General features: G+C 34.3%; 1 protein-coding gene across 1 annotated transcript in view; it reads right to left on the bottom strand.

Annotated features, from left to right (window-relative positions):
• Sgcz (sarcoglycan zeta) overlaps window positions 1-27,586 on the bottom strand; it is a 912,857-nt gene that overhangs the window by 299,536 nt on the left and 585,735 nt on the right. Inside the window, exon 2 of the mRNA XM_005066630.4 lies at window positions 22,387-22,581. Coding sequence (XP_005066687.1) covers window positions 22,387-22,581 — 195 coding nt within the window. The remainder of the gene's footprint in view (window positions 1-22,386; window positions 22,582-27,586) is intronic.

Genomic DNA, 27,586 nt, shown 5'->3' with positions numbered 1-27,586 from the left:
ATTAATGAAATAGCTGCATTCTGATGATTCTGAAGTATTTGTGGATGTTGCTTATGGAAATCAAGGTAAGCCATTTGATTTATACTTCCAATAATGGCCTGGAAGTGAGGCAGATTTTAGGCATGATTAGGAGTACAATTTATTGTAAAAAACTCTTGGTTATTTTCAACTTGATAAGTAATTTGTTTTGTTTTACACTGAAGACGAATGGTTCTGAATGCATTTCAATTTGTTTCTGTGTCATTTTTTATTTTTCAATTTGTTCTGGGATCTAATAACCTTCCAAGAGAGAGAATTCTTCAAGTTATGAATGTCCAATTCTCCATATCATGTACTATTACATAAAGTTGTGTGACCTAATTAAAGAATGGCAACTGATTGTGTTCTCACGATAGAATTGGTATTTATATTCTAAATAACATATATGTGCAAAGAATGGGATAGGATGTCCATATGCTAAAGAAAATTTGTGAAAATAATCAATTTAATTACAGAAACACTAAGGTAGTTCTTTGACCATATGGTCATTGAAATTGGATTCTTAAAAAGACATATTGGGAGCCTGGAGCGATGGCTCTGTGGTAAAGAGTACATGCTGTTCCTGCAGAGTTCTAGCACCCACATGGCTGCTCACAAATTTCACAATGAAATGTAACATTTATTCTAGGACATCTAACACCATGTATTCATGAAACTAAGTACAATTTCACAATAATATTGTAAAACCCGTTAAACTACTCCACAGATTACACATGTATACACGTGTGTTTATAAATTTGTTTCTACATAATTTTAATGCTTATAAATTAATATTTGTTGAATACACAATTAAAATTATATACACACATATATATATGTGTACATAAATTATATATATTATTTATTTATTTATTATTGCTATACTGTTGTTGCTTGCCAAGTTTTATTTTCATGTTGATAGTCCTCAACTAGATTTAAGATGTTTTCATGTAGTGGTAAATATCACGTCTTTAGAAGAAGAAATGAAAAAAATAAAAATGGTATCTTATATTGTCTTAACATAGGAAAATATAAAATGTGGTATTGGTATATTTACTATTAACCTTTCATTTTTATCATGATAGTTGTATGACATCACATGGAAGTGAAGAGACTACATTTATTTCAATTTCAATAGCAGTTGGAAAACCATCTCAAATTAAAAAAAATGATTTTATTAAAAATCATCTGTGATTTGAGGATATTACTAATGGTGACAATGACAAAAATCAATGATAAAACAAGGAAAATGCTCTGGACTCTTCTAAATGGTTTTGTAATTTTTTGTATATATTAATATTACTTAATAATAAATCAGCTTAATTCACACAATTGGCACCTCAAATTTCTATCAGATTCTCTTGGAGCAAACACTAAGTTATTTCACTTAGGCTGTTTTGAAACATAAAATGCATCATTAACTATAGTCATGGTATTGTACAACAGAACATAGGAAATTATTTCTCATGTCAATCTACAATTTTGTTGGAAGATACTAATTTAGTTACCCTTCCTCACTCTCTTCAGCCTCTGATGATCATTTGTCTGTTCTCTGTGTGTTCTACATTATTTTTATTTCAGTGTCAAAGTCATTTCATTTAACCCAATAATTTCAGTTCCATCCATGTTATCATATGTAGATAAATGATATCCTTTCCTATGCCTTCATAGGTAATATGTGCTGATTGTATATCTGTCAAATTGACACAGTCTTGCTATTGTGTTGTCTTTGAATTGTTTGACTTCTGAGGAACTAGCAACAACTGCTAAAAGAAATGCTGGTGGATTAATTCAATTTACATATTTTAAAAATGCTTTGACTTCAAAATTTAAGTATAAGGATATGTTACTTTGGAAAAGAGATTTTATTGTGTTTCCATAGAAAATGAAAAGCTGTGGATTCCTTCCAAACTAATATGGTTTGATGAAGCAAGACAAACTGAAGCAGTGGCCCAGGTGATCCAACATTCAAAACAGTTAGAAGAAGGCAGGCTAGCAAACAACTACAGCCAGGATTTCTGCATTTTCTTAGGATCCCCATGACAATGCCCCCAAACAGCAGGAAGCAGTTTGGAGAGAACGAAAATGCCCACATCTCAAATATTGTTTGTTTTCATTTAAATGTTGTTGGGTATAAATAATATTGATCACAGTCAATCTCTTTTTAATGGAATAAATGGGAATATGATATAGAAATGAGTACTTTGATTGGAATGGATTTTCATTTATTGACACAAATTTAAGGTCAATTTTGTGATATATTATAATATATAATTTTGTTTAAGTATTGTTTTATACTGATCTTTTCAAATGCAATGCATAATTAAATACAGATTGTATATAGTCACCTAAAATGTCAGAACTTGTAGTTAGATTAGTTAGGTTCTCTAGATATACAGAGATGGATTTGAGATGAATAGATATTCTTCACACTTTCAGAGACCTTCAGAATATGGCATTTAAAATGGTTTACAGTTTTTCATTACAGTGAGACCCAACTGCTCCTGGCACATAAATTTTATCATAAAGGAGGATGGGCATCAAAGAAACTCAATATGGAGTTTGCCTTTAACATGGCAAGATTAGCCATTTGGGCAAGAAACTACTCTTTCCTGGACTATTTGATAAACTGGACATGCAGGACCCACAGGAAAGTGACTGCTGAACTTGCAAAAAAATATGGACAGTCTTGAAGGGTTCCTGTTTTATGGAGGAGTCTGCCAGACATTCAGTAGGACACAGAGGAAATTGACTGATAAACTGCCAATACAGACAGGACAGTTTCAAATTTCCTACTTTGCTGAGATGTCTTCCAGACACATTATGCCCTATGGCCTGAAGATGGGATGCCCCAACATTAGAGAAGAACTTTAGGTGACTGTCCAGGTAGCAAAATTGTCTTTGTCAATTCTAGTGTTTAATATATTATCCTTTTGTGGTCTTTGATGGAGCTGAAGACAAAGTTATGGTTATAGATTTTCCGTAGAATAAAAGATAAGTTACATATACAACATTAGACTCACAAAGATAGGATAGTTGATAGAATGTTTTCTTCAAATCTTGCTAAATATTAATGGATTTAATATTATAACTATAGTTCTTAATAATTGTTTTGTCATTTATAATTTGACTGTGTTAAAATTAAAACACTACTTTTTATTTAGGCAGAAAAGAGATGAAAGGGAACGGTCTTCTGTGTATATGTTTTCTTATTGGTTGACGAATAAAGCACTGTTGGCCAATCGGAAAGCAAGATAGATGGAACTAGGAGTAGAGGAGGATTCTGGGAAATGTAATAAAAAGAAGTCACCATGTGATCCAGGCAGGAAGTGACATAGTAGGGCATAATCAATATATAATCAGGGATGAGCCAGGAATCCCTCTATTCTCTTCTCTGTGGAGATGCAGAACAGGCTTGATGTAGACCCCATGGAGGAAGTGGCCCGGACCTTTTTTTCCAGTGAGATAAGGTCAAATGGAAATACATGGATTATTAGAAAATGGGTGAATAATTAAGACTGAGCTAGCAAATAAGAAACCTTAGCCAAAGACCAACAGTATTTCAAACTAATATAGCATCTGTGTATTTCTTTCAAGCAGAGAAGGGCAGCAGAACCTAGCCAGGCTGAGAAAAACCTCACATTACACAGTATGGGAAGAGGATAATTCTGTTGAGAAAATGCCTCCATGAGATTGAGCGATGGGGCATTTTCTTGTTTAATGATTATAGCATTAATCATGAGTAATAATTAATACTCATTATGGAATATACCACCAATAGGAAGGGGATCCTGGGTCATACTAGGAATAAGGCAGACCAAACTATGGAAGAAAGATAAAAATTGGCTTGCCTACAAGGTCTCTGCTGCAGTACTTGACACCTGGTTTCTATCCTGCTGAACTCCCTTTCTTGACTTCCCACAATGATGGACTGTGGTTTGGATATTTAAGCCAAACAAACCTTTTGCTTCCCCAATTGTCATTGTTTTTTCACAGCAATAAAACAACAAATTAGGAGATACATAGATGTAACACTCCTTCACCAGAAGACAAATAATCTTTAATTTTAACTATAAAAACCTAAAAATCCAGGCTCCTCTCTCTTCGTGTTTATGAATGGCTTACTTCTCTTCTGTGTGTCTGAAGTAGATGCACTAAAAACAATGTCTTGTTCTAGAAAGAAAGCAGTCTTCTATTCTCTAAGTATTATCTAACTTCTTAGTGTGAACTCGGAACACTTTTTGGAATAAACCAATATATTTTCTAGCATATTTCTAACATACAACTATTGTGTGAAAATTATAAAAGCAATACCACTCCCATATTCAGCACACATGTTTATTTCCTATTCAGTGCTGACAAAATCTATTTTAGAGTTGAATTATCCAAGTCTTATTTTCCCCTCCTCCTACTGGCAAAAGCTGAAGGGTAAACAAGACATACCTGGGGGAAATCCATACCTACTTCATCTCATCACACCTGCTTGGCTCTTGCCTTACAAAACCGTTTTCCTGCTGACTACAGTTTTACTAATCTTCTGACCTCATAAAGTCTTCCAGAAGCTAGCATGCTTGAGCAGTGTGAAGTCAGATAAGCCATATTGTTTAGCATCTGTTCCCAACTCCCTGTGAAGTCCCCTTTGCAAATAACATAGGGCTGTCAACTTCAATGACTTCAGAGTGAAATCCAGTAGGATGTGTTAGCCTTTTCCAAAATTACTTTGTATATAATCATACCTGTGAATGGAACCCTTGGATCTATAACTACCTTTCAAAAAATACATCTAATTTTTGCCTCAGAGTTACCATGAGATCTGAATGTTAAATATGTCTCTCATCACAAACAGTACATTTGCAGCAGACATTGTATGTGTATCATAGTAGGCTTAGATAAACTCTTTTGACATTAACTCCTCAAGCATTCCCATAATCTTTTCTTCATTGCAAGCAATAATTAAATTTAAATATATTAGATTCTCTGTAGAAACTCATTTCTAAATTGTGTAATGCGCTTTGAAATTGATTCTATTTTGAATTATTATGAGGAGTGCTAATTAAAGGAAAATTACTTGTGAATCATGAATTCACATTGGCTGTGAAATAGTCACTGACTGATTTTAGGCTTTTAACATATAAACAATTTGAATAGTTCAACATGTTAAGTCTTCAAAACACTTAATCTGAGAGATATTAAACTAAATATTACTCCATTTTCCAGTATATAAAGATATGTATATATTTGTTACAATATTATAATTATTTGAACCCTCATAACAAATTACATGTTCTTAAAAGGTCTAGGGGTAAAATGAAAATGCATATGAAATAAATTTCATTAATCTCTAAGATAAATACATTTTCCTTCATATAACACCCAATTATGACTAGCTTGAGGTGATTTATCAAGCAAATGCAATATATTCCTTATATTTTCTGTCAAGAAGTATGCTAGTTGACTCTGGCTCACCTTGTCAAGCACCACTGCTAGCTGAATATTCATCCACCAGCACGGCTTCAGCCAGGCCTTTTATATTAGACTGTATCCTACAGAGTAATTAGCAGGATAAACTATTCAAAATATTTCAATATAGCAAACAGATGATTTAGCAATAGTTATTCAGTTAGTTACTGCTGCAAAGAGGATCATTATGGCATCACTGTGGGTCTTCAACTGCAAAATTTGAAGTGGTAAAAACACAACTCCAGTGTATTGCTCATACAAGTTCCTTAAATTTTTTTTCTGTTATTGTATTTATTGACATACAGTTTCTTTCTTTAAATGGCTCTTTCTGAAAATTTTAATATATTATTGGTTTAAGAACACTTATTAAAATACATTTTTATTTTTTAAAAATGAATTATTAATAAATTAACTTAGACACCAATCACTAAGGGTTCAGAGAAAGTTTTGTGTTAAATGTAGTTACATGTCTGTGAGTGATCTGGCTGGCACAGTAACTAGCATCATTCAGAAGCAGAGTGTAAACTGAGCTCTTGCAAGCCTAGGTTCCAGCAAAAGCAACACAGACAGCTGACAAGGAGAAAAACTGGAATTTAGAAGCCAGACTCATCCCCTGGGAGACTGGCTATTGCAGAAAGCAGTGAGTCTGAGCTATTCAAATAAGAGAAGGAACAAGGGCAAGCATGTATTGGCCTGGACTGGCTAGGGAAGCACCAAAATAATATGTTCTTTCAGGGAAAAAAGACACAATTGACTTGGTGAGATGTCACCTCAAAATTGGAGTTGTGAGAGAACAGACGCTAAGAGAGTAGAGAACAAACCTGATAACCTCAAGAAAAGAGAAGCAGAAATAATTAGAGAGCCATAAAAAATGACTGGAGAAGCTGTGTTCTCCAGTTCTCTCTTATTTGGCTGCCCAAACTCTCCTGAAATTTTAATATTTCACAAGCGTAGCTTTTTGTTTGTAATGCAGAATTTCTCAGTAGAACCATATATTCATCTTTAGCTTTGTCATCTTACATCAGGTGCTTTCTAAACCTCCCTATTTTTTCTTACCTATCAATGGTTGATCCAACCAATATACACAGATTATGTACTGTATGAAGAGAATTTTGTGAGTATGGAATAATGTATAGACTTATGTCTTTCCATATGTCAGAATTCATTGAAAGTAACAATCTTTTATTCTCTTTGCTTTTTTAAGGGCCTCAACATTTAGAATAGACTAGCATGACCAGAAGCAAATTTTGAAAATTTTTGTTGAGTCAGCTAATATTATCTCATTTTGGAAATGTGGTTGGTGAAGAAATTAGACTCTAAGATCATTATTAGCCTGTTTAGTTACTTTAAAATGTTCTGGTCTTATTTCTGCTGTTGTGACAAACACAGTAGAAGAAAATGTTTATTGGGCTTCAAATTCTAGGTTACTGTCTTTCATGTTAGAGAAGCCAAGGCAAGATTTCAAGCACAGGTAAGAACAAAGAAAAAATAAAACACATGGATCTTTGCTTGCTAGCATGCTGATTATGTTCATTCAGCTGCCTTTACTCTTACACAGTCCAATGCCCAGCCTATGACATGATGCCCCCCTCATTCACAGTGGGTATTCCCATTTCAATTAAATCAATAATGTAACCACCAAGGACCAGCACGCTCTAATTCCTCAATGTTATTGTCTTTGTAGGTTATTCTAAGTTGTATCACCTTGACAAATTAATCAGTATATACAACAAATAAAATATTAAAGTGAGAATGATGCAATCTCTCTTCAAATTGCTTCTTTTTCTCTAGCTCTCCTTATGACACGAATAATAGTGTTTACCCCGGCTTTTGCATTTGTCTACACACTAATATAAATTTTAATAAATATGCTCACATAAATAATATGTAACATTTTATTAGGGATGAATTTACAGGATTAAAATATTCCATTATATGATTTAATTGTAAATATATTATCAACACAGATATAACGTGCCAGGTTTGAATAAATAAATGATATATTTTTATACTTAATTCCAAAACTCAATGAGTGACTAAAGAAAATATAATATGCTGCAATAAATAGAAATGAAACAGAATCCTATCAATATGCTTGTTTGTAAATATACTTGATTTTATGAAAAACAAAACATTTGTTATACTTTCACTTAATTATGTTTTATTTGGGCTCAGATATTCTTTGACTCTTCAGAATTTTTCTGAGTTTCTTCAACACGGCACTGATATCTAAAGATACTCCTTGGGGCAATTAGGAAGATGTGCAAGATGGTGTGACCAAATTTATCCATTAAGGTTAAGGTGCACAATACACATGCATAACGTCATCAAGGAATCTTTGTGAAATCGTCAAGGTGTATTGGAACTTTGTGACATCTTGCAAGACCTTATGATTTAGAAGCATTTTCTAATAAGAACAACATAAGTATCAAACAGAATGGTTGAAAGAAGAAGCAGTGATAGTAAATTGAAAATGAACAAATTTACTTAAATTCTATCATTAAAGAAATTACATTAAAAAATTAAATTAACCTACAAATTCTGTATATTTGTTCTCAAATATTTTTGCTATTTTTGAAATTTTGAATTATAGTATAATTACATTACTTCTTCCCCTTTCCTCCCTCCAAACCTTACCATACCCTCCTTGCTCTTTCAAAGTCATGGTCTCATTTTTCATTAACTGTTATTAAAATGATTATATGTGTATATGTATATTAATAAATATATTTTTGAAATATGTAGCCAACCTTGGTTACATTAATGGACTAATGGGAAGAAAAGTTGCAACATTTGTGCAACAGATTAATTACTCTTTGGAATTTTTAAATGAATGCTATTTGTACCTGTGTTTTGCTTTCATGTGAATCTATCATGAATGCATGTCTGGTAACCCTGGAGACAAGAAGAGAACATCAGATTCCCTGGCACTTTAGTTACAGATCTTTGTAAGCCACAATCATGTGGGTACTAGGAATCAAAACCATGTCTCTGGAAGAGCCAATGGGACTCAAAACTGCTGGATTACATCTCTAGCCTCTGCAACAGATTTTTATTACAACTTAATGATGAATAAAATTTAATAAATTTTTAAGCTATGCAAACTAGAGGTAGGAAAGCAAGAGGTCAGGCACTCTTGTCTAAGAGTCTATGTGAATGTAAAATAATAATTATTAATGGTTGATAAGAGACTAGAAGGGAGTAAAGAGGAGGTTGGATAAATAAATACAAAAACATAATGGATAAAAGGAGTAAGTTTGGTCAGGGATGAGTACAGTTAATATTAGCCTGTTATCTGTTTTATAGAGATCAAGAGAAGAAGCCTATAAAGGCTACAGAGAATCTACAGATACAGAAGTTTTATTACAGTGATTAGATAGTTGTTTGCACATGGTTCACATGTGCTTAACTCTTGGTAATATGTGCAGTTAATATGGATAAGTAAACTCATTATTTCCATATTTTTAAAATTGTTAATGCAATGTTAATTAAACTAGAATTGCATTGCATTCTTCTTTTCCTTTCCTCTCTCATGTTCCTCCCAGGTACCATTCCTTCAAGCCCTGTCATGTGCTCCCCCTCAAGTCAATAACCCCCTTTGCTTTTATTATTATTGCTAAAGACACATATACTGGATATATATGCACAAATGCATACATATCACTTAATGAGCTCATTGTTTGCTGTATATGGGTACATGGTTGCAGGTTTAACCACTTGCTTTTGATTATAAATAGGGGGGGTTGTTCTGGCTAGTACTGTGTCAACTTGACACAAGTTAAAGTCACCTGAGAAGATGAAATATCAATTAAGAAAACACCCAATAAGATAGGGATGTAGGCGAACCAGTCAGGAGTTTTCTTAATTAGTGATTGATACTGCAGGGGGCAGTTCATTGTGGATTGGAGTACCCCTGGGCTGGTAGTCGCGGTTCTAAAAGAAAGTAGGCTAAGGGTGTCAAATATATCTGTAAGTGGTTTTTTTTTTGGCAATTTGAGATTCATCATTTGAGAATGCTCTGTTTAGATCTGTACCTCAGTTCTAAATTTGATTATTTGGTTTGTTGATATGTAGCTTCTTGAGTTATTTATATATTTTAGAAATCAGTCCTCTGTTAAATGTGAGTTTAGTTAAGATTTTTTCCAATTCTGTATGCTGCCATTTTGTTTTATTGACAATATCCTTTGCCTTATAGAAGTATCTCAGTTTCATGAGGTCTCATTGATGAATTATTGATCTTAGTGCCTACATGATTGGTGTTCTGTTGAGTAAGTTGTCTCCTGTGCCAGTGTGTTCAAGGCCATTTCCCATTTTCACTTCTATCATGTTCAGTGTGTCTGGTATTATGGTGAGGTCTTTAATCCACTTATACTTGAGTTTTGTGCAGGGTTAAGGCAATTGTCATAGAGAGTTGTCTCCCAGCAACTGGAAATAAATGCAGACACCCACAGCAAAACACATTAGGCAGACTTCAGGGAAGTCTGTGGAAAAAGGGGAAGAAGGATTATAGGAGCTAAAGAGGCCAGGACACAACACCACACCCACACCCACACCCACACACACCCACACACACACACACACACACACACACACACACACTCAAAGCCAAATCAAATAACCTAGGATTAAAGACAGGGGCTTTCAAACACTGAACCATCAACCAGAGAATCTGTATGGGACTGACCCAGGCCCTCTGCAGGTAGCTTGGTCTTCTTTTGGACTATTAACAGAGGGAGCAGAGGATGTCTCTGAATCTGTTTCGTGCTTTGGGGAAGCTTTACCCGTAATGGGTTGCCTTGCCCACTGTAATAAGAGTAATTGTCTAGTCTTAATGCGACTTGATATTCCGTGGCTTCCTGATATACATGGGATGCCTGGACTTTTCTGAAAAGAAAGGAGTGGTGAATGGTTTTGGGAGGGGAGGATGTGGTCAAGGAATGAGAGGGAGAGAGGAGAAACTGTGATTGGGTTGGGAACAATTTATTTATTTAATTAATTCATTCATTAACTTTAAGAATCAAAAAATAAAAGAAGAAAAGAAAGCAGGCTAAGTAAGCTATGAGGAGCAAGAGAGTAAGCAGCACCCATCCATGACTTCTGAGTGAGCTTGAGACTACAGATTCCTGCCCTGTTTGAGTTCCTGTCCAGACTCCGTTTCTGAAGAATAGTGATGAAGAAGGAGATGCAAAATAAACCCATTTGGCCTCAAGGTGCCGTGGTAATGTTTCTTCATCATAGCATAGTAACCCTAACTAGGACAAGCTTCATTCCTGTGAGAGGCGAAGTCTAATTTTCCTAACAGTCAGTAGTTGTCTATGGATGTGTGTCCAGGAGTGGGGATAGGTAAAATCTCCCTCTTTCCACATTAGCAGGTCTATTGACATTCCCATCCTTCTAATATTGTGTTTGTAGCCATTTTTGAAATATGTTTTCATGGCTGACTTCCTGGCCCTCTGGCTCTTATCTATCCATCTACTCCTGCACAATGTTCCCTAAGCCATCAATGTAGGTGCTGTGATTTAAGTTTATACAACTGGGACATGACACCCCACAATCTGTTGAACTTTGCATCGTTTCCAGTTGTGAGTTGGTTATGGTCTCCATTTGCTGTAAAGAGAAGCTTCTTTGAAGCTGTGTCTTATCTGCACCTTACTGTGGGTGTATGGATAAAATTTAGAATACACAGCTCTAGCAGAGTAGTGGTATTAGATCCTTCTCCAAGATCTATGACCTTGGTAGCACCATGCAAGCAAAATTTCCTCCTGTTGAGTGGGCCTTAAGTCCCGCTATACACAAGCAGGAGGAGCAGAATGAGGGGAAACTGAGGTCAGTGAGTAAAATAAATGAAAAAATATTATTTAAACAAAATAAAATAAACAGAACTGGACACCTGAACACATGCCCCAAAAGGAGTGATACCAGTTGGTGATCCTAAGCAGGAAGCTGTAGTACCCATTCCTGATTGATCTCTATTCAGGGGACCTCAAGCATGGGCTTCCTCATTCTTACTGCAAAGTCACATGCCTTTCAATCTCTTTTTTCTCTAGATCTCTATCTATCTCACTGGTGTTGTTTCTTTTGAGATCCTGAAAGAATGAAAAGGAACTAAATTAAATTAAATAAATGGGAGAAGCAGAAATTCACGATGGTTTCTAAAAAAAAAGCATGGCTTAAACAGGTATTGGCAATGAGAACTATGTAGGCAAATGTTCAGAGGAACACCAAATAAGAATGACTATGATGTCTTTGGATTCTTTAAGAAAATAAAAGACTTAAAATACAGTCTCCTACTTGTTAAAAAGTAATATGAAATATGTATTTTAGAATCTAATAAAATAAAAAATCATTTTGCTATATTTGGATCAAAGTAGATAAAATTCAAATTAGAGAAACTGGCAGCAGCAGATGCATCATCCAGGCCATACACCAGCATGATATTAACAGCTATTTCTGGATTTTACACCGAGTCCAAATCATAACATGGTGGTTGAGGTTTTTAATTGCAGAAGTTATCAGTATTCTCTCACTTCAAGATGCTAACATTAGGCTGTCAGAGGAGGGTCAACTAGAAATGAAAATCTTATTTCAGCTTCTTCCTCTAAAAAAATAATACTGAATTGTGTTTAGAAGCAAACACCATGATTTTTAAAATGAAAACATCCTGGTCTTGAGAATTGTAGCACCTTGTCTCTGTGGCCAAGAGCCAAAACTACTCATGGATTAGGCATTCTGTATCTAGCCTAGTCCACACTGATGAATTCTAACCATTTTTGTTATGAAATGGAATAATTTTGAAACTGCATGCCAGGTAATGTTTGAGAGTCATTGTGGGATTTTCATATATACATGCTGCTCTGCTTAGTTCTTTTATATTCCCATCTGAATTGTCTGCCTTTGTCTCCTCATTTAGACTCTCTTTCCCCCTATTTAAATTTTTAGAGGTTTTTTAAAATTTCATTTTGCATTCCAACCATAGTTCTCCCTCACACCCCTCCACTCATGGAACCAGATACAGAGATCCACAACCACGCACCAGGCCTAGCTCTAGGAATCCAGTTGAAGATAGAGAGGGGGAAATACCTGAGCAAGGGAGGTGGAGATCCTGAAGGGGAAATCTACAGAGACAGCTGAACCAAACTCATGGGAACTGACAAACTCTGGACCAAACACCAATTTAGACTTCAAAAGTCATCTTGCCCCCTTGTAAAATAGAAAGTTCTCCCAAGTTCATGTAGGAACTGAGAAATGCCATTGCATAACATTGAGAAGTTTATACCAAGCAGACAAAATGATCAACAGAGTGAAAAGCAGCTTAGGGAATGCTAGAGCAGCTTTGCCAACCCCTAAATAGGCAGAGGATTACTGTCACAAACCCATTTATAACTCCAAAAATCAAACATTAAAACCAGAGCATGTAATTGCCAAGGGTCCAGTGAAGAAGAAAAGGAGTTTTATATAGAAGAAAAACAAATGACAAAAAATTTTGAAAAAAAATTATCAGCATCCTTAGCCATCAGGAAAATCTGAGTTGTAATTTCTTTGAGATTCTATCTCATCTCCTGCTTCGTAGTTATTATCAAGAAAACAAATGCTGGTGAAGGTATGGGGTACAGAAGCCTTTATATACAGTGGACAAGAATGTAGACAGAAGAAACTGTGAACATTTTTTAAAATCTTCCAAACTTACATAATACAAATAGTGATGCCTTAAGAAATATAGCTTTGTTTTTTAACCACTTTTATAATGTTGAATCATTGAAATCCTGAATATTTAGGGCTGACATGATATGATCTTTAAAGCTTCTTGCTTTATAAACAACTATCTAGGATCTATTTAATGAAATACAAACAAGAATAGTAGCAGCATCTCAACTCTGTGTTGAGATTCTAGTGGCACTCTTTGGTATTTGCACACATTTGCAAATGTTAATTTAATGTGTGGGTATAATAATAGAAACTGATAAGAAGAGGACAGGACTGTTGCACAGAGAAACTCTGTCATGAAAAACAAAAATGAACAAGCAAAAAAAGTTACCTTAAGTATAGATAGCATAATACATTCATGGGCTATTGTGCTTAACTATGTTTAATAGAGAAACTCATATGAATAAACACTTGTCAGCCTATGGCTTTCTATCTAAGTATATGAACAGTTGCTAACATGTATCATTCTCTTGATATTCTGTTAGTCATAAAGAAGTAAGCACTTTTGAATACATAGTAAGTCGTATTTTTCATGTGACAATTGCCATGTATTTATTAATGGTACTATGAAAAATTGAAATGACATAAATTACATGGTTAATATTTAAATTGTTCCTACGTTTTAGCAATCAGGAAATTATAAAAAATTTTCCTTAGGCAGTAATAATCGCATTTCTATAATTAAATTTAAAAACATCGTCAAAGTGTGGTTTTAGAGAACGATTATTTTAAGAGGATTGCTTAAGTGGTAAATAATCCCATGTCACCTATTTTAGGCAATTTCCCAGGATTCAGTGATTGTTATATGGAAATACTGAGAAGAAGTGAACAAAGATGTGAATCCTATGAATAAAAAATATGCTTCTCTGATGAACGGGACAACTCAAAAAAAGAGCAAAACAAACAACAGAACAGCAAAGCTGTTGTGCAATCCTCAGTACTAGACTTCTAAGCTGTTGTGCAATCCTTAGTACTAGACTTCTGTCTTCTGCTTTACTGGTGGAGGAGGAAACCTTCCCCTTGAAGTTCCCCTCTGACTGCCACAGGTACACCTGGAGATGCTGCCCACACAATTTACAGATACATAAATAAACAAAATTTAGAAACAAATTAAAAAATACTTTCGACTTCATTTCACCAAATCTCATATTTTCATTTGGAAATTGGCAAAATACAGGAAATACTTTTATGTCATTTTGGTAGTGAAAAGTCACTAATGATTTTTGAAAAACTAAAGCATTTAATTTTAAAACAATGCAAATGAAGATTAATGAAATAGTTCTTTTATATGAATAAATTATCAGATTATATTTATTAAGTAAAATTTATAAAAAACGATAACTTACTTCAGGTTCATAATTCTCAGAGTAAGGTGTTTCATATCAACAATGTTGAGATTTTAAATATAATATTTCCTCAATTAAATTTGGATTACTTTCTGTCACTGTCTTTCACCATTTATTTTCATCACAGTCTACTTATTAAATTGGTAAATAAAAGTCTACAAATGAAATCCATGAAAGTTTGTTTTTCAAAATAAAACTGCCTAAAGCCAGGAGTCAAATAAAGTGATTTTGTAAATAGAGACTGTGACTTCAAAATAATAAAGAATTCTTCCTAATCAAGTATACCTGATTTACTGTGAGTTTTATATTCAAAACTTACTTGACCCAGTTTTGAAAATGATTAAGATGCTCTATATGCTAGTTTATTTCTATGTAAGCTCTAATCTACGCTGCCAAAGTAGAAATAGACAAATAGACACATTCAAAGCTCACTGAATTTATAATACAGACATTGTAACCTAACCATTTCTTTTTTCCCCCATGCATAACCATATGCCAATTACTATCTCTGTTTTTATTTGAAATACTAAATAGGCACAACAGATACTTACTATGGAAATAGATGTTGTATGAGTTTCACTGCCTTGATTTTGGCCACTCTCTGGAAAACAGTAGGCCTTCTCTGGGTATCATTTAGGGAGGACTCAGGAGCAAAGGGGTAAAGACTGGGCTTGTTTAACCCACAGAAACAGCTGATGGGAACAAGGAGAAGCTCTTGAACCCCTAACTGAGGGGAGGGAGTGCAGCATGGGACTGATCAAGACCCCCTGAATGTGGGTGTCAGTGAGGAGGCCTAGGTAATCTGTGGGATATTGGGTAGTAGGTCAGTATTTATCCCTGGCGTATACAAATGGACTTTGGGTGCCAATACCACAATTAGGATGCTCTCTCAGCCTGAACGCTTGGGGGAGGCTCTAGGCTCTACCCTGAACGAAATGACAGACTCTGTATGTCTCCCATGTAGGGTCTCATCCTCCCTGGGGAATGGAGTGGGGATTGGGCTGGTGGGGTTGAGGGATTGGTGGGAGGCATGGGAGAAGGAGAGGCAGAGGGAGCTGGGATTGACACGTGAAGCAACCTTGTTTCTAATTTAAATTTAAAAATAAAATAAAGAATTAAAATGTTTTAAAAGTTGCAAAAAATACACTGAAGGCCTAATTTTATCTCCCGTGTGTGTGTGTGTGTGTGTGTGTGTGTGTGTGTGTTTGTATGTATACATGTTTGCACGTGTGTTAGAGACAGTTTGCCAGGTCATCTCCTTCTATCATGTATGCCCTGCAGATATAATTTAAGTTCCCAGACTTGATGGCAAGCCCTTTTACTGTTGAGCCATTTTGCTGGGCCCTAAATGACTTTCTTTATCCTTGTTGCCTTCCTGTAGCATACCTTATATTCTAATGACCCTTATATTTCACAAAGTACCTATTGTTTATAGCTACTCTTATGACAGAATGTTTTTCAGGAAAAAAATCTACCCCTTAGTAGTTTTTTGAATTTGGGTAAAAGTGACTAAATTTTTCTTTATAAAGTCAGTGAAAGAAAATGTACTGCTGGGCCAAAACTAAGCATGAAAAATTTCATCTGAGAGGGACAATTTGTCAGAAAATTATGAGGAGGTAGAAACAGAGGGCTATAATGGAAACGGTCTTGCCACATTAAGTAAATCATTCACTATCATAAACTCTGTAATAAATCCACAGACCACCCTTCAACCATGCAGCTACCTGCTGAGGGCACTCACCAGGAGAAACACAGTCTCCTTCCAGAAGGTGGCGCTGCACCTCACTCCTTGGTGAGCACCTTGGGCCATGCGCTGAAGAATGAGTTGGGAGAATGGAAGGGACAGTGCAGAAAGGTCCTAAGTAACTTTCAGAAGGGTCTCATCACAGTCAATTACTTATTCAATTACTACAGAGCTTAGACTGCAATCAAGAGGATAAAATGTGCTTTCTGAAAATCACTACATATTCTGTGTAAGTTATACCGTATGCTACATTAAAATGTTGGAACTGGATAATAGTTGTAGAGAGTTCCATGCAGGGTAAAAAGCCAGATGCAGTCACTTGTATCTGCAATCCAGCACTCTCACTGCTAAGATGAGAGCAAGAGGGGAGAATTGGTCAGAGGCTTGAGGGACAGCTAGTCTGATGTTTGCTGGCAGCCAAACAAAGCCTCACCTCAATAAAGTAGAAAGTGAGGACCATCTCCTTAAAGCTTCCCTCTGACTTCCACAGCTCGAAGCGCCTTGCATGCATACACTCCCATTTTGAAAGCACACCACAGAATTCTAGCCAGTCTGACTTGGAGGATCATATTTTCCCTTCAGCAGTCATCTTCATCTTCCAAACTGTATACGATAGTTTTCTACATCATGCTATTCAATAATCTCTGACCTGTGTAACATATAGTCTTGCCAAATATACTATATTCTTGTTTAATCTGAGTTCCTCCTAAATGCCTGTCAGGACCCAATTTAAGGCGCTTTGACTATATTCTGAGATTTAGTGTACTCTACTATGAAAGGGACAGGTGACAGTGGCAGAAAAGCTAAGAATATTTAGATGAACCATCATTAATTATCCAATATAACATGTTAAATCCTATTACAAGGATAAACTATATGAATAAATACATGGATTAAAAAAGAAAATAATAAGTGTGCCAGAAAGAGCAAAAAAATTAGATTCACATAATAAGAGACTCCACGAAATAGGACAGCCAATCGGGGTTTAAGTTTAAGGTTAGCATACTTGTCTGTAAAAGATTAAACCGGTAATGGCAATCAAAGAAACCTCAATCACACTGGGAACAAAACTTGTCATTAAATGTCAAAGTTATTAGACTTGTAATTTAACTACATAATTTAGTGAATCTTGAATTTGTGTACCTACCATCAATAGTGATCTATGGGGAACTTTGTAGGATCATTGTTTGTAATGGGAAATTAAACAACCAAACAACAAAATGACAAAGAAATCCTATTATTAACAGGGTGAATAAACAGAGGAGATTTATTCTAAGAAATTTACAAGAGGCAATGAATTAATTGCACTTCGCCCATTCAGGGAATAAGAGCTTTTGTTCCACAAAGTTTACATTTTGTCGAGAGTGTAGGGAACACATCAATTACAACAAACTAATTGAAATGAATATGTTTAGGAGAAAAATAAGAAAGCAAATTAAACCTGTGGCTATTTTAAATTTCAACTGCCAATATATTTGTCTTCATCTTTACATGCTAGGTATAGTAAAGTAAAAGTGGTAAATTTCACTTAAAAATGATTTGATTTAGAGAGCGTGGAGAGTAAGCTATGAAAGGACATATTAACTAGTAAGAGCATAATGTAAGTGTATTTAGCCTTATTGGGTAGATTGATGTGAGCAGTGAAAACTGTCACTAGGCTAATGATGAAATTAAAGATTACTGGTCTCAAGTGTGACAGGAGAAGAGATGACAGTTTAATAGTGATCAAAAAAAACTACAAGATTTAAGGTCAAAGATATTTTCATGAATAAATATGGGTGATATTTATACTCTGAATTTCAGAAAAAAATCTCTTAAACCAAAACACAGCAGATAAAGCAGAAACCACTCTCAGACCTATAATCAAAAAGTGAAAAATCTACCCTGGAAAGATTGGTTATCTTGGGCTTATACAATTTGTAACATTTGAAATAAAGAAAAGCAGGTGATTAAATTTATTTTCTACAAAATATTTCCCGTATCCTGATTTTTAGCCATTAAAGAAAAATGCATTTAAGGATTTGAATAGACATGTTTACAAAATATTATTGAATTAATAGACTATTAATAAACAAGTTATTTAAAACAATAGATAATACTTTAAGAATAAATTTATAACAGATTAAATAATGGAACCCGAATTTAGCTTTTCGTGGACTACATCAAAATATGAGGATACTAAAAATGATACAATCCATACACTTGGCTAAACAATCCATCATTATAAGAATGATTGGGTATATACTAAATGTCTAGATAGATGTGATAGTCACAAAATAACTCTACCAATATATAGATGTTTGAATTATGGGTTTATACGTCCCCTCTCATATAAAATGACTAAAATACCCAAACAACTTTCTCTTAGGACTTCCTTTCAGCCAACATCCATTAAACTAATAATATCACCCTTCAGATATGTATATGAAAAGTCTGCCTTAACTGGTTATTTTAATTATTTTCAACAGAGAGAATTGTTAGCTTCTCTGTCAGGAGTTCATGATTTTATGATTCCCTTTCAATTAATTGATGGCATTTGTACTCTCCTTATTTAAAAAAATGTATGTAATATGTTACAAACTCATTCATCACCCATTTGCCTTCCAACGTACCCTATACCTTATTACTAGCTACTTGATATATCCTATAAAGTTATACTGCAGGAGATTTATATCAATGACTTTTGTTGTGATTATCATTAAAATAAATACTTCTTGGTTATATAAATTTCATTTTTCAAATACAAAGTTGAATTACTTAGAGTGGGATCTGAAAGACTGTACAGATAGACTTATACGGTTCCTTAACTTATACTGAACCACAAAAGTATACCAGTTAATGGACTGACATCAACAAATTCTGTTTTAGTTGGCTTTCACTGATGTGGGAGAATGAGCTTCAAAGTCTCTCCCCCCCCTTCAACTCAGTCCTATTATTATTATTATTATTATTATTATTATTATTATTATATTGGTTTTACGAGTCAGGGTTTCTCTGTATTGTTTTGGAGGCTGTCGGTCCAGCCTGGCCTCGAACTCACAGAGATCCGCCTGCCTCTGCCTCCCGGGTGCTAGGATTAAAGGCGTGCGCCACCACCGCCCAGCCAGTCCTATTATTATTAACTATCATAGCCAGGAAATTATTATTTGTATCTCTCCTGTTTTCCTCCCTGCAGCATTAACTCATTTCCTTCTTCTTTGCTTTCTACTACTAGGCATCTCAATATGCAGAATGAGTTTATTTGTCACAAAAATAACTGGCAATTAATAAGGTCATATCAATCACATGGACCATGTGTAGCACTAGGCACAATGATGTAATTTAAGCAACATCATAAAACATGTCATTATGTAGCTTTGTTGTGATGAAAGCCCAATATTTTGAAAAGAATAACATGTCCACCGTGTTCAAATAAAGGATTTTAGCAGCTGTGTATCCCCATTTGGTGGAAGGTAGCAGTTATAATGAAAATGAAATATGTTTTGTACAGAGCAACAAGACTCCCCAAATAATTTACACATTATTTTCTGTCCTCCATCATATAGCAACGATATCTGGCATACTCTGGGTAAAGAAATCCATGCATACTATACTAAGAAAGCATAAAGTTCACTTTGACTGCTGTATGTAGGAGGTTTATAAATTAGTTCAGAGTTTGTAGCTGTATTTAACTTAGAAAATTCAATATTCAATGACGCAAATTACGATTATTTCTGAAAATTATGAAAATCTATACTATAGCAGATTGGTAATTAGAAATATTATCTTGACACAATCATAACTTTGTTTGCATGAGACCATATGCAAATAGCTCAGTATTTAAAGAAAGGACAGTTTTATCTTAACATAAGTAAAATCCAGATTTAAAAAGTAAGTAAGGGAAAAAGCAACGAATGAAAACAAAACCATGAGAGGGGAGACTATGTTGCCATACAACATTTAAATTTGGGCTAACTGGGGCTCAAATTATGTAGCTCCATGGGTGATAGATACACCAAGGCTTATAAGAATCCTGAAGACACAGATGATGCTTTCAATTAGAATTCAAAATGACTTGTAGGCCTTTGTGTCAGCAGGAGCCATGTCCTATGAGTGTGAGGCACACAGCCATGTAATTATGTGGTTAGTATCCTTTCTAATTAATTTAAATATGTTCTAGAAGGTTATTCGGCTTGTGGTCCCTGGTTGGAAGCAAGCCTTTCTAGTGTGACAGAGCTGACCTGCTCTTTCAAAAAATAACATATGGCTTTTAATAGAGGAAATCAAACTATTGACATTGCAATAGTTAAAAACATTATTTATTTCTTTCATTAAAAGATATTCAAGTTGTTATTTTTATTCTACCAACATAGTATATGGGGGAAATACTTATACCTATATAGTAACTATATTGTAATGACTTTTTTATTTAAAATGTTAATAATAAAAGAACACACCTTAGTTAGGTATCCTATTTGTGAATGTGATACTTATTACATATTTCTTTATATATATACATAAATTATATTTATCTTACAATTATATACAATTTATTTATATTATGTTTGTATAATATATGTATTTGGTTTTATTTGGCTTTCAAACACTGAAAAAATAAATGTTGGAAACAGTGCTGTTAGCAAACATTAGTTTAGTTGGTGCTTAAAGTAAGAGAGAATTTTCTCCAGAGGTATAAGCATGTCATTCACCATGCAATAAATCAATCAATAATACAGTGATCTGGAAAAGCACATAAAGAGCATAGAATACAAACTCTGTACCCAAATTTCCCTAACCAGCAGGAGAAACTTAGGGAGTCAATTGATATTAGTGTGCTTTAGATGCATTACCAGTGAATCTCATTAGCAAACATTACCTCTGCATCTCACCTCCTTCATACTTCCTTGCCCTGATCCAAGACCATAGATTCCAAATCATTTATACAATATGTTTTTGTTTGTTTTAGAAAGGAATGAAAACAAATGAGTTTCCTGCTAGTACAGGTCTTCTCCTTTTAGTTCGTCTCAGAAAAAAAAAGGAATAGTTTCTGAGCTCATTTTTCTCCATGAATATATTTTCTTGAATTGTAATTTGAAACTTAGTTTCTTTTGGGTGGTAGTTTGGGCTACCTTCCCAACAAGGTTCCTTCTGCACATGTCAGCAACATTCTCCATTGTGACATGATGCCTAGCCCATTTCCTCTCTGAGATTCTACTTCAGGGTAAAATAATTGTGTTAGTAGAGTCAAAAAGGGGTTTTTGTCTTTGTTGTTAATTCAGTATCCAGTTGTGTCTGAAAAATAATAAATAACCAGTCCAATACCCAAAATTCAATGATATCACACCAACCAACTTGAGAATATAGGAAATAAAATAAGAAGAATTCGTGTAGCAAGATATACCCCAGACTGTAAATATATCTGAGCTATGTGAGCAAAGGCACAACAGAATGGCTTAAGAGAATGCTTGAAATGTTTAAGCCTTGAGTTTGAAAATTTAAAGCAATCTAAACTTGACTTTTTTAAAGATGACAAGTTATTCATATGTGAATCCAAACTCATTAATAAGTTACAGAATCATTTTGCTATTAAGCTGTTACTAATCATTAATTTTATTTCTGGTCCATTTGTGTTTTATCTTCTATATACCAAGCATAATTTCTGAAGGAATGATATGACCTCGGGAGGTCAGTTATAATTCATTCATCAATGGAGAATAACCAGAACATATAAGGCAAATACAGATAAATATACAACCATAGTCTATATTAATATTAACCCAAAACAGTTGTGTTTTAGAATATTGAAGTTTAAAAAAGTATTTCTCTGTTCAAAGGGTAACAAGTATTGACTAATGATTATTCTATAAATACAGAGTAAGTTGTTTATGAATCAAGCTTCTCTTCTATTGTAACAAACTAAATTTTCCAGTCTTAAAATGACAGATAGAATAGCAAATACACACCAAAATCCAAAGATATTCAAAGCAATTTTAAAGTAAAATTTGTGATCACTTTGGAAACTTTAAGGTATACACTTGTGAAGAATAAAATGAATCATTTGAGATTGAAAATAACAATAAAGTTCAAACATCTTTGATCCCAAAGCAATAGATGTAAAATCATGGTGGTACTTACCACAGTAAAATTCATAACCTTCAATATCCATATTGTCATGGCTAAGTTAACTATCATGGTAACCAACAGCAGAAGGACAAAGAAGTATAAGCACCTCTTTCGCCATCCATAAATCCCCACAGGGTAAAGTTGTGCATTTTCAGTTCTCGGCAGGTTGTTCTGTTGTGTTGCCAGTATGAATTGTTCTCGTGTCATCTGAAAAGAAAGACAGAAAGGGAGAAAGAGAACAGGAAGACAGAAAAATGAGCAGGAAAGAGGTGTAAAGGAGAAAGTGATGATGATGGGAAGGAAGAAAAAGATGGAGGGAGACAGGACGTGTTAGAGGAAGGGAAATTAGGAGGGCCAGTGAGCATGAAGAGAAAATTAGGATTGAGGGGAAGACAGTGGATGGGTGGTTTGAGTGAGGCCGGAATGAAGGAAGAAAGGACGTTGCAAATTATATAGATGAGACAAGCAAGGGAGAGAGAGAATACACAGAGAAAGAGGGAGAAAGAGAGGAAGAGGGAAGGAGAGAGAGATTAATAATAAAACCAATCATTAGTTTTATATTTAAATGGTATAAGGCACACAAAAATGATAAGAGAGTACTCAAATAACTATTGCTGTGTAATTCAAATGAAACAACTGCCCTCAAACTGTTGTCATCAGTGTTGCCAGCACATTTCAGTTGACTCTTCTGTAAGACAAAACCATTTAATTCCAACAAAGAGCTTTTCTCTCTTGAGTCAATAAACACTCAGAATTGAGTCCTGCTGCCTATGATTCAGCATCCCTAAATATTCCCAAGATTCTATACCTTTCTCTGAAAAGACAGTATATAAATTGCTAAGTTTATACCTTTACATGAAAATATTTTTATATTTTCCAGAAACTGTGGAAGAAAAATACAACTATATTCCAGAGTATTCAGGTATATATTTAGAAATTTTCTAATTATCAGACTTTTGTATAATAAATTTTGCCCTTATCACTCCCCCATTCTGTAAGCCACTTCCCCCTCCTGTTGACAAGTATCTCACAGGAAATCCCATCCTAAAGTTTTCCTTGTGTATATCTATGCCAAATGTAAAGTTTATTGGTACTTCCAATACACTTAACATAGATGAGAAGAAAGCAAATCAAGACTTTTTAGCACCCATATATCTGACAGAGACCACAGGATTTGAGGTGGTCTCTGTCACATATGATTACCATATTGACTCTTGTGTCCAAGGGTATAGAAAGATCATCGCTGTTTCCAGAGAACTGTTTTAGTGCTTAATATATTTCTTCCTTTTGTAAAATGAGTTGAATACGCTCATTCTTTTGGCGATTTAAACCAATTAGGATATACTGTGTCTTTATTTTGTATTATGCTTGCACCACCATCTTACGTATACAAAAAGAAAATCATTACAATCAAAGGTCTAATGTTTCTTAGTTTCATAAACTGACGCCTCCATCTTCTTAGATGAAGATACTGATTTCTCTGGGCCACCTTCTTAGATCAATTACTGATGCCTCTGAAAATGTAAAAGGATCTAAGAGCTTCTCCTTGTAATTGAGGGCAGAACTACTTTCAATGTTGATATTGTACTTTTTCCACAAAAATAAAATCACATATTTTTAGAATACAATAAAATTTCCATCAAGGCCTTTAGAGTTGGACATACAGTCAAACCAAACTGTATCTTGTGAGTTTTCAACTCTTTCATCTGAAGGTGTAAAATATGTTTTCCAATCTAGTTGTTTTCTTTGTCTCGTAAGAGCATAGCTTACAGAACAACAGAAAAAGAATGATTAATCAAGAGTGACTTAACATGACTTGTGACTAATCATGTAGCCCTGGGAAAACCTGGTGAAGTCTTTTGAGCTGAATGAGAAAGAAATAAATTAGAACAACAAAGTCTATTTGTTACTTATTCAGAGAGGTAAATGACTGCAGATGGAGCAATATCTAACATAGTAAAATCCTGGGGATATAGTAAGTATTCTAACCTACATAACGTGTGTTATAGTATTTTATATAGACCACCAGAATTGGGAGCAGAGGTAAAAGGGGCATGAAGTGGGTCTTAGTTTAGTCAAATGTTTATGTATTGACAGTTATGTGCAGGGTTAGTTCATGATATTAGACAGTTAAGTATTTAATATACTATGAAAAGAAAAAGTAAGCACACAGAAAAATGATCTATCAAAAATAACATGAATGAGGAAAATAATTAATAACACAATGTAAATTGCAATCTATATATATTATGCAGTATCAGATATTATACAAAATAATTATCATTGTAAAGATAAATTATAACCACTAAGGAGACAAACAGAATGGCCCACAAGGAGGTAACAATGGAGTCTAAACTCATGAAAGTCTTGTAAGAGGGGTTAATTTCTATATGCTTTACAGACCTGGAATGTACTAAGAACAAAAGTTAGACTCATCTGGTAACTTTTAAGCAATAAGGAGAACAAACACATCAGATTAGACATGTGGAGGATTAACTTGGGATCAGTTCAAGTTCATCAGCAGTGAAAGAGATAGAGTAAGGAAAATAGAAGACAAAAAGCAGTACAGGGTTAATAAAACTTGTGGTGATAAAGATGGAATAAAAGAATGAGTCCCTTGATAGCTGATTAACGGGAGAAGATAACAGTGGACCAGTCTATACTAGGGTTATGTGGAAAGATATGCTTATGATAACACATTAACTATTCCTTGACCCTAGTCACTAAGATTCTGGTGTTGAGAAACACAAAAGATTATATAGGAATGGAATCTACTCCACTGAATTTCACTGTTTTAGGTGCCCGGCACAAATGCTATAAACATAAAACCAATCTTCTCTTCATGATTCCTACAGGCTTTTTACTACCAACTTCCTTTATTTAAATGTCAGTGCCTTTGGCATGGAATATCTGTAGGTGTTAGTACACTATTCAGTTTTCTACCCAAATACTTCTTCTATTTTTAATTACGTTTGATTATCATCTATGAATGTAAATGAAGGACGGCACACATAAACTTTATCAGCTTGGGTATCTTTCTATTTGAACAGGAAGAACTAGAAATAGTAAACACTGATCATACCCATGAAACTAAGGAGGAAATCACAATGACTAAGATCATTATATTACATTATTTAAACTAACACCACATCCAATCGAATAATGTTGTATTTTATTTTCTACAAAGGAGTGATAGTTATCTATAAGGAGTAAAATACATCACCAAAGTATGTGCTATATCACTATATCCTTGTTACCCTATCTGGGAGAGGATTGAGACAACTTCAAATGGTTTCAAGAACTGAGAATTTTAAAGGACAGTTGTGTGTCATGATTTTTTAATGTCTTGATATGGAAAAGGAATCCAGGCACTTGCATTTACACATACCTGAAGTCCTTATAATGCACACACACACACACACACACACACACACACACACACACACACACTTTCTCACATGATTTATCAAGTTTCATTCAAAACATAGACCAAGAACAAATATTGAGACTCTATTAATACTAATTTTATTTTACCACTAAAGGTAATCTGATGATAAAAATAAAAATAGAATCAAATTGTGTATTGTATAATAAAAATTGTTTTTAAAGTATCACGTCTAACAATTTTACTATACAGATCACACAAACATCATATGTAACATAGAGAATTAAGCATGGGACTGCAACGAATAGAATAAATTATTTGCTTATTCTGTACACTAGTTTGATTCCATTACAATAAATATAAATGAGGCATCTAATTTCTATGCAAACCTGTGCTTCCTGTTATGAGCAAACCGAATAAAAGAGAGAAGCATGCTCCTCATACACAAAAACCTAGGTAATTTGTGAAATCGTTTTTAATTTTGGATTATAAAAATAGCACTTGGCAAGCTGAAGTACCAATATGCAACATTCTTACCAACATAAAAATTTTATCTCTGCTTTAAAGCCTCCAAAATTCCACCATGGGAATGCTTATGTTACAGCAGAAGTGGTAATTCATATTAGTGTCACTGTTCATTGAGTGTTTATGGTGTTATATGGAGGACTACAGTTGTCTGACTCTGATTCTATCCAGGAGTGGAGCACAGCAGATTCAGTAGACTTCTGTGCTGCATGAGAAGCAATCCCAGTACACCCATTCCATGGTTGTGACCTCGGGCCAGGACCTTTGCTACTCTCTGTCCCACTTTCCCCAATTCTCAAATGAATATTACAGTATCTTATATAAAGATAATCTGAGAGTTAAAAAGTAGGATGTTAAATGCACTTTTCCCTCTAATAGCTAAAAACAAAGCTACATTTTTAAAAAATGGTATCTTTTGCCTTATATCTAGTTTTCTCTTTTTTACCTGCTGTATAAATAATTTTACTGGAGTTAATTGTAAAATACACTACTAAAATACAGTTTTAAGGGTCAAATGCTTGAAGTGTCCAACTTACATGATCTGAACTTTACACATTAAAAACACATTTTGTTTTCTGCTCCAAGAAAACGAGTCTCTAAAGAGCTACTAATGCTTTGAGAAAGTGAAAACAATAAAGTCAAGTCTAGTTAGCAAGCAATTTAAACATATCTTTGTCTATGAGACATAATTCACAAGGGCACATTTCAACACAATGGTAGTCAAAATTTTGCTGTTTAAGAAAAATGCCCATTTGAACTAGATGTTTTGTGGAAAGTATTGGAATTAGCCTTTTATAGAATTAGGCATTAAAGACCATAGAAACTGAATTTAGGGAGTGATGAAAAACAAGGATCAGATGGGCTGCCTCTTGAGATAGGTAAGAGAAGAATCAGGCCGTGACTGACATGAAAGAGAAGCCAGAATGGGTGCTAAAGAGATGCACATACCCAGCCAAATAAGTTATTAATAATGTAAGCATTTTTAAAGAGAAGGCTCAGTTATCTATCTGTCACCATTGACTTATTTTATGCCTCCTAAACACTAAATCAAGCACTTTTATTAAATAATCTTTACTCGATATTAAATTAGGTAAAAATTAAATTTCAGTTTTGATATTTATTTAGCACAACTTCAGTTGTTTAACGTGAAATGGATTTAGCTATTTAGCATAAAGGTGACTAAATTATTAAGATTTCCTATGTTATATATATACAAATAAATGGTCCATAAAGTGTCTTGTTAAAGATGTCTCAGAAGGGTGTTTTGGCCACTATTTTTTTATCAACAACAAGAACTAAAAC

The sequence above is a fragment of the Mesocricetus auratus genome, unplaced genomic scaffold (genome assembly GCF_017639785.1).
Source record: "Mesocricetus auratus isolate SY011 unplaced genomic scaffold, BCM_Maur_2.0 Super-Scaffold_100026, whole genome shotgun sequence".
Classification (NCBI taxonomy): Eukaryota; Metazoa; Chordata; class Mammalia; order Rodentia; family Cricetidae; genus Mesocricetus; species Mesocricetus auratus.
Note: the sequence above shows the minus strand (reverse complement) of the source record. Positions and strands in the feature narration are given on the sequence as shown.